Source organism: Mastacembelus armatus, chromosome 16 (genome assembly GCF_900324485.2).
Source record: "Mastacembelus armatus chromosome 16, fMasArm1.2, whole genome shotgun sequence".
In the NCBI taxonomy this organism is placed as follows: domain Eukaryota; kingdom Metazoa; phylum Chordata; class Actinopteri; order Synbranchiformes; family Mastacembelidae; genus Mastacembelus; species Mastacembelus armatus.
Genome location: NC_046648.1, coordinates 4,194,228 through 4,206,447, shown reverse-complemented (window position 1 = coordinate 4,206,447; position 12,220 = coordinate 4,194,228). Strand labels below are relative to the sequence as shown.

At 38.7% G+C, this 12,220-nt stretch overlaps 1 protein-coding gene across 1 annotated transcript in view; it reads right to left on the bottom strand.

Moving 5' to 3' along the window:
• The window catches only part of triob (trio Rho guanine nucleotide exchange factor b), a 90,713-nt gene that overhangs the window by 70,323 nt on the left and 8,170 nt on the right, over nt 1-12,220 (bottom strand). The window contains exon 2 of the mRNA XM_026294372.1: nt 10,757-10,810. Within this exon, the coding sequence (XP_026150157.1) occupies nt 10,757-10,810 (54 nt within the window). The remainder of the gene's footprint in view (nt 1-10,756; nt 10,811-12,220) is intronic.

Sequence of the window (12,220 nt, the reverse complement as noted above, 5' to 3'; positions counted from 1 at the left end):
AAAACATAATGTACTATCACCCTATGTCACAGCAGAACTGTCAAGTCACCCAAACCCTGACCTGAGCTGACAGCAGTGCTAAGAGAGCTTTGATAATATTCATTCACTCCTTCAAACCTCTGGGACATATCTGAAAATTAACATAACTAACTTCAGAAGCAGGCATTAGGACTGTGCTGGAGATGGAATCTGCATGTTTGTTAATTCATGAGGATAAAGTCAGAAACAGGAGACACTATAAACCATGTAGTAAATAACATAAGGATAATAGCTCTGAATAGGCCCACACTGCATACCGTCAGTGTGCTCCTGTAGTAACTCTCTTGTTCTTGGCTGAAATAAAAATAAAAGCGTTGCTTAAAATAATCCAGCAGTGACTTAGCATCTGTACTTTGAAAACCAAAACCTGAAATAAAGTGTGTCAGCACAAATCTATTCAGAACTGCAAAGATGCTGCTGAGTAACCTTGACTTCTTTTTCTATCTTATGCATTATAAAGAGTACGCATAATGAATGCCACTGCCAGTGTCGAATGATAAAAAGAGAATCAAACTCTGTGGTTTTGATCTCACTAAATCCAACAAACAGACCAAAACTGACATAATTGAATCCAACTGTTTTAAGTGAGTCTGTGTATTTTTGTGCACCTGCAGGTCTTCCAGCTCGCTGAAAACAGGTTCTTGTTTACAAACTCTAGAGCAGTCAGTCACCTCCCAGAGGAAAAACAACACATGTACAGATCTTTGTCAGTTCTGCATATTGTTGTTTCATGATCTATGACTGTGTATGCAGGTGATGCATCTACAGAGAGTGTATGAGTGTGGTTGTGTATGAGCTGCTGGTGTACATATACATCACTTTCTCCTCTCCTGTCATCCTCCACTCCTTTCTCTTGCTCTGCTCCTCCTCCTATCCTTGCCTGCTCTCTGTTACCCTTCGCCTTCCACTATCTCACCTTATCCTCATCTGTTCTAATATTTCCTTTTATTCCTTTTATCACCACAAATATTCACTCCTATACATTCCAGTCATTTCCAATCCCACCTCCCCTCGTTTTGCTCACGTTTCTGCTCTCTGTTTACTCCCATGTCACTCCATTCCTCAATGAATAGATTTTCACTAGACTTGTCCTCAACAAAGAGCAATATCCTGTTGAGTACAGACAGTGAACTACAGGCTGTGGCTCCATAGCCTCTCTTGAAGCCAGCAGGCGGCTATTGGATCACATGGCCGGCCACTGTTATTACAGCCATGAAAACAACTGCCTTAAGTAAACAGGGAATCACAGCTCTGTCTGATGGAATATCTGACTTACATGTGTGACTTTCATACATGCACATGGGCATAAACACCCTGGTAGATTGGCTAGTTGTATAATACTAGTCACTCCACTAAGAGGAACAACAAATAAAGATTACATTTGCTCTCTGCTTGAGTCAATCTTACACATGCTCTAGAGAAATGTCTAATGTTAAGCACTTGATTTCACATGCACAAATTTATATTTTGCAGGGCCGAAATAACAAGAAGAAGAATAAGCTTTGCTTGCTGGTGGGAGTATGTTTGCAACTTGCCAGGTGATTTACAACAGTGTTTCTACACAGGAAGATTCTTCACACCAGTTTAGACTGTTAAGCAGTCCAAATTTAATCTCATCTAGTTATTTTCATAGTTTGTTCAGGCTCCCAAGTGTGTGCTGTTTCCAACCATCCTGCAAGAAAGGAGGGGGGCTGAGGGCTGAGAGAGACTGGGACACAGATAAAGGTGAAAAATATGAGAAGTAGGGACAGACATGGAGAAAAAGTAAGAAACAAACATCACTTCAGGCTGGTTTGTGTCCACAGCAATTTAGGTTACTGTATTCAAGACATTAAATTGTAGGTCTTCGTATGACTTTGAGGATTCGGTTCCAAGCAAACAACACAGAACCACAGCTGCATTCGGACTCCACCCTGACTACATATAGATAGGATACTATACATAGTCATGTTACATTTTTAGATTTTTCTGCATGGAAAACACAAAAAGCCAGGACATATATGACAGCTAGGACAACAATATGAGAATAGAGTGTGGGAGACCTACATAATGGATGCACTTGGTTCATGCAGTAGGGGTCACTATATAATGAGAGTGAATCAGGCAGATATAACTCCACAAACACATATATATGCAAATATATATATATATATATATATATATGATATATACCATCTGTGATATCATCAAGACTTTTTTCCATCCAGCACAAAAACATTTCCAATAAGCTAATATTCAATTGCCACATTTTCAAAGTTTTCCAAATCACCAACTCAACACACATTAAGGTACATTACAATAGCAGTTTGAAACTGCTATTGTTGCTATTTGTTGAAATTGCTATTGTTTGAAACACAGCATTTTGTCAAGACAACCTTTGAATGGTTGCAATTTCTGACACTTCTGCATTAGCTTTAGCATCCACTCTATATTATTATATATCCTCTATATTTGCTATATATCCATCTACCATCTAAACCTGCTTATTTCTATTTAGGGTCACAGAGATCTGCTGGAGCCTATCCCAGCTCTGTTTGGGTGAAAGGCAGGGGTACACCCTGGACAGGTCACCAGTCCATCACAGGCTCTACAGCATTTAAAAGAAAGAGGCATTTTCATTCATACATTGAATTCTGCTGGAATCCATGAAATACTTGTATCTTGATGAGCACATCAAGGTGAGACACAGAGAGCTCATTAATTTGTCACATTTTACAAACATTAACACCCACTTATTATGGGGAATTTTTATTTTATTATGGGGAAAAACATTTGGGTTGTGCAGCTGACCATTATTAACCATGTATCTGCTTTGAGAAGTATTTACTTTGCTGTGACGACATTAACACATCTAATGGTCTACTGAAGAACATTCCTGGCCCTTTTATTCCCATCATCCCACTGCACACAAAGCCATACTGTTGGGCAGATTAAATATTAAATGCATATATGCCACCACACTTTTGCATGGCCAAGAAGCACATTTTTCACTGTCCCCTCCAACGAGGGTGCAGACTGTCAATGAGAAAGAGAAAGAACATCAGATTATCTTCTCATTTAATCACCCTCACAACCCAGAATGCAGGTCTGGCATTGGATGACTAGAATAAGAAACAGTTTGTACAGTTTGTGTAGAGCTTAAAAAAGTGCTGCCAGTGATGCGAGCAATTCTAAATGACTTAATTTTAAAAAATGTAATGTAGTTATACGTTAACAAACTTTTTGTCATGATTTAAATATCGGCCACACGCCCAATGAGCAAGCGAGTGAACATCATGCTATGATGCAAAGCTGTGTCAGCTCTGACACTCAGACTAACAGCTAACTGACCAAGCAAGAACAAAATAAATGAGGTACATCAGTCCAAACACTTCCAATCCAATTATCTTTTATCCTATCTTTGTTTTAATCTCTCATGCTCAAACAAGATACAGAAATGCATTACATTAAACTCAAACCTAGCCGACTGGATCACCTCAAGATTTATTAAAAAAGGTCACACACATATTATCAAACTGACATTTCTGAGTCAGTTCACTGGCATTACAGCCTATCTGTACTGACACTGTTTCAAATGTTAATTGTTTTAATACTAACAAAAGTTACATATGCTGGCTTTAATGCAATATTTCCAGTGTTATACAATGACTTTTTTTATAGCGCAGTTCCAGACTGCAGCTGGGTCATAAAAGGTTCAGGTCTTCACTCTGTGATCTATGGCTCTGGGAAAGGTTTCAGCTGAAGAATACAGTGACATATGTCAATTATTAAAGAGACATGTTGTCTTTCATGTTGAGAACTGCTGGCAATGTGATGCTTCCCAAGTCACTGATGGATCCTCTGCTCTCCCCCATGTAAACAAAAACCTTTACAGGAGGAGAGGTGAGACCACATGACATTCATTCAATGGTGAGCTGACAGACCAAAAATAGAGCTGTGATGTTGAGAAAAAGCTCTAACTATAGCATTTAGAGGAAGAAAAAAAATGCTGCATTTGAGCTATACATGTTTCACATATGCACTATCATAGACACAGTAATACAGTTTCAAAGTGTGTGTTTAAGGAACCCTGGGCAAATTACACATTTTGTTGATTTCTGAACTACCCAGCATTGGCAGTTAAATCTCCAAACAGCAAATAACCACCAAATTATAAAACTAGCATTTCTTCAGATATTGGCACATTGTTAATTTTTCAACTTAAAATAAAGAGAAAATCAAAGTGAACACTAATAATTTACTAACCTGCTCTAGCTCACCACCCTGCAACCCTTGATAGGACAGGTGGTACAGATAATGGATGGATGTATGGATGGTCTTTCCTTGTCAAATCATATCATACTTACAAGGCTCAGCAGACAGGATCTGGATGGACATGTCTTCAGCTTATCTCTGCTCCCTCTGCACTCAAACCAGTCCACTGACCAAAGAAAAGAATCACGCAGTACGACAGCACAGGACAGGACAGGACAGGACAGGACAGGACGGTTTCCTTCCAGATGTGTGTTTCCAAAGGATTAAAGATGGTAGAGCAGCCTTCACTATAAAAATGCATGCAGGCTTTAACAATCACATTCTTTATCCCCTGCATATCATCAACACTACTTCAATTAAACAAAATCATGTGCTATCTTTGCCAAGGGCATTCATTCTCACACTGCATTTTATCCACTGAAATATAAAACCACAGGGTACAAATCAAATCAGCAGCATTCTTTCCACTTCAGGTATATACATTTCTGATTTGTGCCTGTAGTGTCCAGTTGCCACGTTGCTTTTATGGACCAAAAATTAATCCGTAGCAGCTGAGCATGAAAATTACCTAAATCTGTATTTTCACAGATATGATGATACAATCTGATGCCATACTGTATTTCCTGGTGAAATGGATGAATAAAAAGCATTCTAGTTACATTTCAGTTGAAAAAATAGCATTGCCCCTACAGCACAAAAAAAGCCCTCAACAACTGTGAATAGATCCATCAAAGAGGAAGAACGGGATTATGAGGATATTGCCTGTCCCTGGAGCAGCCAAGCATCATTTTTATCCCTGTAGTCAAGGAGCAACCAGTACACACAGCAACCACTACCACAACCCCCACCAACCCCACCTATCATGCTTAGTCCCGCCCATGTTGGCCATTTCTAGCAAACAATTGGCTGATGTGCAGTGTAGAAGTTCATGGCAATTGGACGGATGGTGGAGCGGAACCTTGCTTTGCTATGCTTCAGTGCTCTCCAGGAAGACCAGGGTCGAAAAGAAAGAAAGGACAATGATGATGATGATGAAATGGGAATAAAATGAGGGTTAGAGGGGGAGAAGAGAAGAGAAGAGAAGAGAAGAGAAGAGAAGAGAGGTGTGACGAAAAGAGATAGCAAGGAAAGAGGAGAAGAAAAATGCTATCCCTATATAGGACCCATAAGAGATCCTAATTTTAATACTATAAACATTAAGTCTTACACACTATAACAATCCTAATGTGAATTAGAGTGAATCTAATTTGACATAGCACAGGATCCCTGTCTGGACTTGAGGGAAAATGCAGTTTACAACAGATGGAGCCAATTAGCAGGCAGCATGCTGGTGTATATTTTCAATATGTGTGTTTATATATGGTTTACTGGACTAAGCTATGCATGGTGATAATGCCTCCCCTCTTTAATCCAGAGGACATGGTGCCCATGGTTGGCAAAAAGAATATCAAATTTTGATTTGTCTGACCACAGAACAGTTTTCCACTTTGCCACAGACCATTTTACATGAGCTTTGGCTCAGAGGAGACGAAGGCGGTGTTTCTGGATCATATTCATATATGGCTTCTTCTTGAATTTTTGGATGGCACAGTGAAGTATTCCTGAGCCCATGCAGAGATGTCCATCACAGAATCATGCCTGTTTTTAATGCAGCGGCGTCTGAAAACCCAAAGATCACAGGCATCCAGTATTGCATTTCGTACTTGTCTCTTGCGCTGAGAGTTTTCCCCAGATTTTCGGAATCTTTTGATGATAATATGTACCGTAGAGGATGATATATTTGAAGTCTTGGCAATTTTACATTGAGGAACATTATTCTGAAGTTATTCAACAATATGTAGATTTAGCTTTTCACAGATTGGTGAACCTCTAACTATATTTACTTCTCAGAGACTCTGACTCTCTAGGACATTCTCCTGCTGTTGTTGCCTCTGTCCCAACTTTTTTGAGCCGTGTTGTTGCCATCATTACCAAAATTACCTTATTTTCTTCTTAAAAATGGTTCATTTCTCAGTTTAAATATGTTTTCTATGTTCTACTGTGAATAAAATAAGGGTTCATGAGGTTTGCAAATTATTGCATTGTTTTTATGTAGATTTTACACAAAGTCTTTTTGGAATTGGGGTTGGAGAGCAAGCCATTAAAGCTTTTGAAGTAAATGGCCTTAAAATTGAAAAAGCCTCAGCTTTGAGCTGCAACTTTTAAACTTATCAGGAAAACAGACGTAGCAGCACTGTTAAATAAGTGTACTCTTATTCAGGAGATTCTGACTGCATGGCATGGCTTTTTATTGAACTGTTAACAGCAATAACAACATTAAAGCACCCATTCCAAAGTCTGTGCAATTTTAGCAGGTAGATAAAAAAATGTATTAATGTGCTTTAATTTTGAGAAACATTCCCAAAAACTTCTCCAACTCCTTTTTGCATTTCATTCTCTTGTTTTCTCCAGTCACAGGAAATATTGCTTGGCCAAACAGATATCATTATGTTGACATCCTGTGACAGGAGGATGCAAGCTGTGCTCTTTCTAAAACTAACACAGCCAGAGTTCTACAGCATGATCCAATTAAGGTCGCCTGCACACACACACACACACACACACACACACACACACACACACACACACACACACACACACACACACACACACACACACAAAGAGGTCAGGATGTGCGTGACCACATGCACATCTGAATGAACTGCCTGCACAGAGAAACACAAAGGTGCTCACAAACATGAAACATGACACAAACTCGCAGCAGAGTCCAGCTGTCTCCATGTAAGATGCAACAGGGAGTCTAACTTTCCTCTCTTGTCCCATCTTCTTTATGTGCAAGTGTGTAAAATAGAGAGTTTCCATGTAGATATACCCAAAGCAAATATTCCCAACATTTCAGCTGTCATAAAGAATTTGGTGTTTTTAATGCTTTTATACAAAAAAACCTTCCAGGATGATGGGAAATATTGCTGTCCAATAGTAAATGAAAGACAAGAAGGACATTAAAAACAGTAAAAGTCACTGACACATGCAGCAGATAATGCAATGTCCCTGCTCCATAGTTCTGAAGACATTATGAAAGTGAAGTGAAGATTTACCGGCCATGCAAACAGTAACCATGCCACAACTTAAAGGACCAGATGGCAGACTGATATCCATCAGTTGTGAACTGATCATGTGCTCTTTTGTAGACACTTAATGGACGATCAGTGCTTGTATATGCAAGTATGCAAATTAGGTGTCAGAACCTTTTCTGATCGTCTGGTTTTATTCAAGCCAAGTTCAAATGAAGTTCAGCCAAGATCTTGGTTAAGCTGTGATATTAAAGACACATCTTCAGCCCTGTAGGGGTAAGGACATAAAACTGTAGCTATTCTACCTTATTTTTTTAGTATTGTTTTGAGCTTTTGTTGCTTCCATTTGGCTCATTTAATATGTCTCTGTATACTAGGGGTTGATGTTAAATACAAATAGAGCAACATTGAAAAACTAGAGTAATTGTAATTGCCTTCCATCTCTTCCAGAGATATAACCGGACAAAAACAGAAAAAAAACATAAGGACCAAGAAAAAAAAAAAAAGAGGGAAATAGAATAAAATTCACTCACACACTCACACACTCACGCAGCCACATCCACAAACTCACACCATATAGTTCAGTCCTCCCTACCCTGGCCTCTGTAGGGGAGAATAAAAAACAAAAATCCAATGAACTCCAGAGAAAACCACTTCCTCCGTTGCTTAGAAGTGTGTGTGTGTGTATGACTGAGTGAGCATGCCTGCCTGCTTGTCTGCCCGCAGTGCACATGGTTAGCATTCAAAGTCCAACTCAATAGGAACCACACAGTGAGCTCAGTATGGGCAGAGATGAGAGACTTAGTTCACAGCTGAATTAAACTGAACAGAAACACATGGAGGAAAGGAAAGGGAAGGAAAGGCAAGGAGAAAAGAGAAGAGGCAAGCATCATAACCATGCCTTTCACTTCATTCACTCTATCAATGTTCTTCTCTTTCTTCAGCCAACAGGAAAAGATGCAAACTCTTCTCATCTAATTCACCATACCATGCATGCTGGACATTATTAGTGCAGAGAGAGATCAGAGTCATCCTGACTAAACAGGCGTTTGGCCACAGTTGCAGATTATCTTGGACAGAGAGACAGAGCATATCTGGGGAGCAGTCCAAGTATTTACACTAAGTACGCTTAGTCTGTAAACCCATATGCACACCAGCAGTGTTTTTGGGACACTTGTGATTTTCTGGTTAAGTGTCTTCTACAAAACATATCCAGACAAGAGGCTGTTTTTCATTTTCCCTTCGATCACACACATGCACTGTGTAAAATATGTGAGCTAGTCTGACTGCCTACCCAAAGCCAACCCAGTCTTAGTAATGATAATGTGAGTTGGTGCTACATAAAATCATGATTAATGTATTAAAGCGGAGTTCTGATAACCCAAGAAATATATCTCCATATACATGATAATAACTGAAAACAAACACTAACAAGTAAAAGAGTAACGAAGTACTGTAAGTCAATCTAGAGTGTGTTAGTCTATGTTCAGATGCAGGATCTGTTCTGTCTGAGTACTGAGCAGTACATATGAGAGCTGACAGATCAGAGAGGAGTGACACATTGATGGTGGTAAAAAGAAACTGGAATGGGTCTGTGTCACTGAGCATTAAAGTACAAACTGCTAATGCTGGGCATAAATTCTATTTGCACATTTATATATATTATATATATATATAATGAGCAAAATTCAAACTAACCAGAAAATGGGCGTACATGTCTGTGTGTTTAGTAAGACTTGATAAAAGGACACTGATCTGCTAATGCCAACATTTGCACTTTTAAACAAAACCACACACAGGTCCTTCATACACACACACATGAAGACAAATAATAAACATTCATTTGTAGCATACAGCACAATCCATACTTAGAATGTGCCCAAGCAGCTAATATGTAACTAAAAAATGTTTTGATCTACATTTTTCCAAACCTGCAAATTGCAACAGAATGGTTCAGGCAATTTGCCAAATTGGCACTTAATTCAACAGCAAGTTTATTTAGTTCAGAGTAATTGATAATGAACAATGAACAATCTGCCATAAACGCCCAGTATAACCTGGTTATTTCTGACTGACTGTGAACATTTTAAAAATTTTTTGAAATATGTACACTCGACTTGACAACTTAAAGCCACTTTCTGCTACTGTGAGTCAGCTTTCCTGGCACAGTCTGCACCAAGCCTTTAAATTTAAATCAGATTTTTTTAAATGAAAAAGCTACAAACATTCATAATGCCTTTTAGTCCAAGAGAGATTAAATTCAATTATCTATAGCCAGGGAACAGGGCTGATATTCATTTGGGATAATCTGTGCATACACTAATACGGGTCAAAAAACTGCCCTGTTTGTACTCCAAAAGAACTCACCCTGGAGAAAGGCACTATGTATTTTTAGTATGTATGTCCCAGGGGTATTAGAGATGTCAACCCACAAGCTCGTGGTTTCTAGCTGATGCCATAGAAGAGCTCAAGTCTAACAGGATTCAAGGCAGTAGAACTCTGACAATGCATGACATTTCACTTAACGTGGCCATAGTACATGGTGCTCTTGATGCTTCAGCTGTAGCTCCTCACCAACACACGTGCACACTCAAATATAAAATATTTTAGTTACACACAAACACAGTATCTTCGACATGGCAGTGTTCCAAGCTTCAGTCCTGCTATTAGGGATGTGCATCTTTGCTCTGAGACCAATACGATGCGTAGCTCGATATGCTGCCAATGATCCAACACATTAAAGATACTAATGCAGTAACCACTGATGCGATACGATACAATTCACTCCCAATTCCAACGCACCATTCAACTGAATATGGTTCAACACAACGCGATATGATACAATGCAATGTGATTCAAATCAATGCAAAACACTGGTTTTGATTTTTTACTAACCAAATAGTGTTAAACTATTGACCAAGTGATTTTTTTTTCACAAGTACACATTTATATCACCAAGCTCAAGCAGAAGCTCAAGCTTAACAACAATAATGAAACAGTGTTAAATAAGTAGTAAGCAGCAGAACATAATTCTGCCTAATGAACCATAAAAAATAAAATGACCTTTCACAGAGGTCCTTCATAAAGGCTGCCTTAAATAGATAATAAATATATACAAAGTATGGCCTCTGCCATGTTTGTTGATAAGTAACAGCCATTGACATTCATGTGCTAACGCAGCATAACCTGACACATTTGTTGGAGCTCAAAAACTTCCCCAAGCAGATTCACAATTTCAACTGGAATTCTATGTGATCTTGGACAAATTGACAAAACCTTGTCATTAAATGACAATTAAGTGCAACACTCTAATCGTTGGCAGGCGCAGAATACGCCCTGCTCTGTGAAGAAATTCCTCTTCCCTTTGACTGTGTGACAATAAGACCTACCTGAGGTTTGACCTGGGCCATCCAATTTGGATTCACATTTTGGAAGAGAGCAATCTAAAGAGAGAGAGGAAGATCAACAATTAGGGTAAGTTTTTAAAGGAAATGAAGAGTGAAAGACTTGTTCTTTGACTCATAAGAGCAGCACTTCAACCTTCACCATGTTTTAATGTTGGAAGTTAAAGCTTTGTGATTACAGAATAAAAATAATAGACTAAGTAATTGTGGAACAGCTCTTTGATCTGATTATCTGCATAGTCCCACCCTGAGATTAACCATTAGACATGCTGCATGCAGACATGCACACACTGTACATGCACACTTACATTTCAGACACACACAGATTTATGCGTGAGTCTCATCACACCAGCTGATAAGTGAACAAATTATTTAAAGATACCAACTACCCTAGAAATCTGAAGGTCTAATGCGTCAGGGCATAAAATGTTCAGGTTATTTAGTTGGACAGGCAGTCCAATTTGAAAAAGCAGCACTGAAATCATCAACAGAGTTTTAGCATCACAGTTAATAAGACTGATTCATTGTAGACATTCTACTTATCCAAACATCCTCCACTCAGATCTTATTTTCATTGAAAAAACTAAATAAACTAAATAAATGCAACAAAATTATGGCTTTTTTTGTTTGTTTGTTTAATATGAAGCTGATAGGAGAAGTGTTCCACTCCCAGTGGTATTAGCCATGGAAATAAATAATAATTATAGCCTGACTCTAAAGACACTTAATTCTTTTTTGGACTGACATGCATCTTGTATCTGGCAGCAAACTGACAAACTTTCTTTTTAGGTCACTCATCAGTAGGACGCTACAGTGGCACAGAAAGGAGAGGCAGGAGATGAGGCACAGGGGCAAATCAGGTCTTCACTCTGACTTCTCCTGGCCGCTTTCTACCAAGAACAGCATGGCATATGCTGCTGCCTAGCAGGGATTACAGTTAGCACCTGTTCACACATTGTATGTTTCATTTTATACCATGGAGTGTGGATAAAGTGTTTGGTACAGTGAAGAATGTTCATCCTCTAACAGAACTTCTGAGGCTTTACTGCATGTTCGGCATCTATTTATTATTCACACAGTGTGACCGAATCTTAGGAAAAGTATGTGGAAAAAAGTTAGAAATGTAACTAAATTGAATGTTTAGAAACTCTGAACATCATTTTCAGTTTTAAATCATCTCTAAAATGATGGAATGTATAGGGGAACCCATGGTCTGAATATGCTCCCACTGGAGGATTAGGGAAGGAGGGAGTCAGTGAAGGAGAGAAGACACAAGTAATCTTCTACCAAACAGGATGAAAAAACAAAACAAACAGTCAAACACAAGTGACACAACCTTGACTTGTAGCCATAATCAAAATCAAACTGAAAGAAAACAATAATTATTAACCCCTAAAATGCCCCTGTAGTAGAGGTGATGCAAAAAGATGTTAAAAACCAGGAATATTA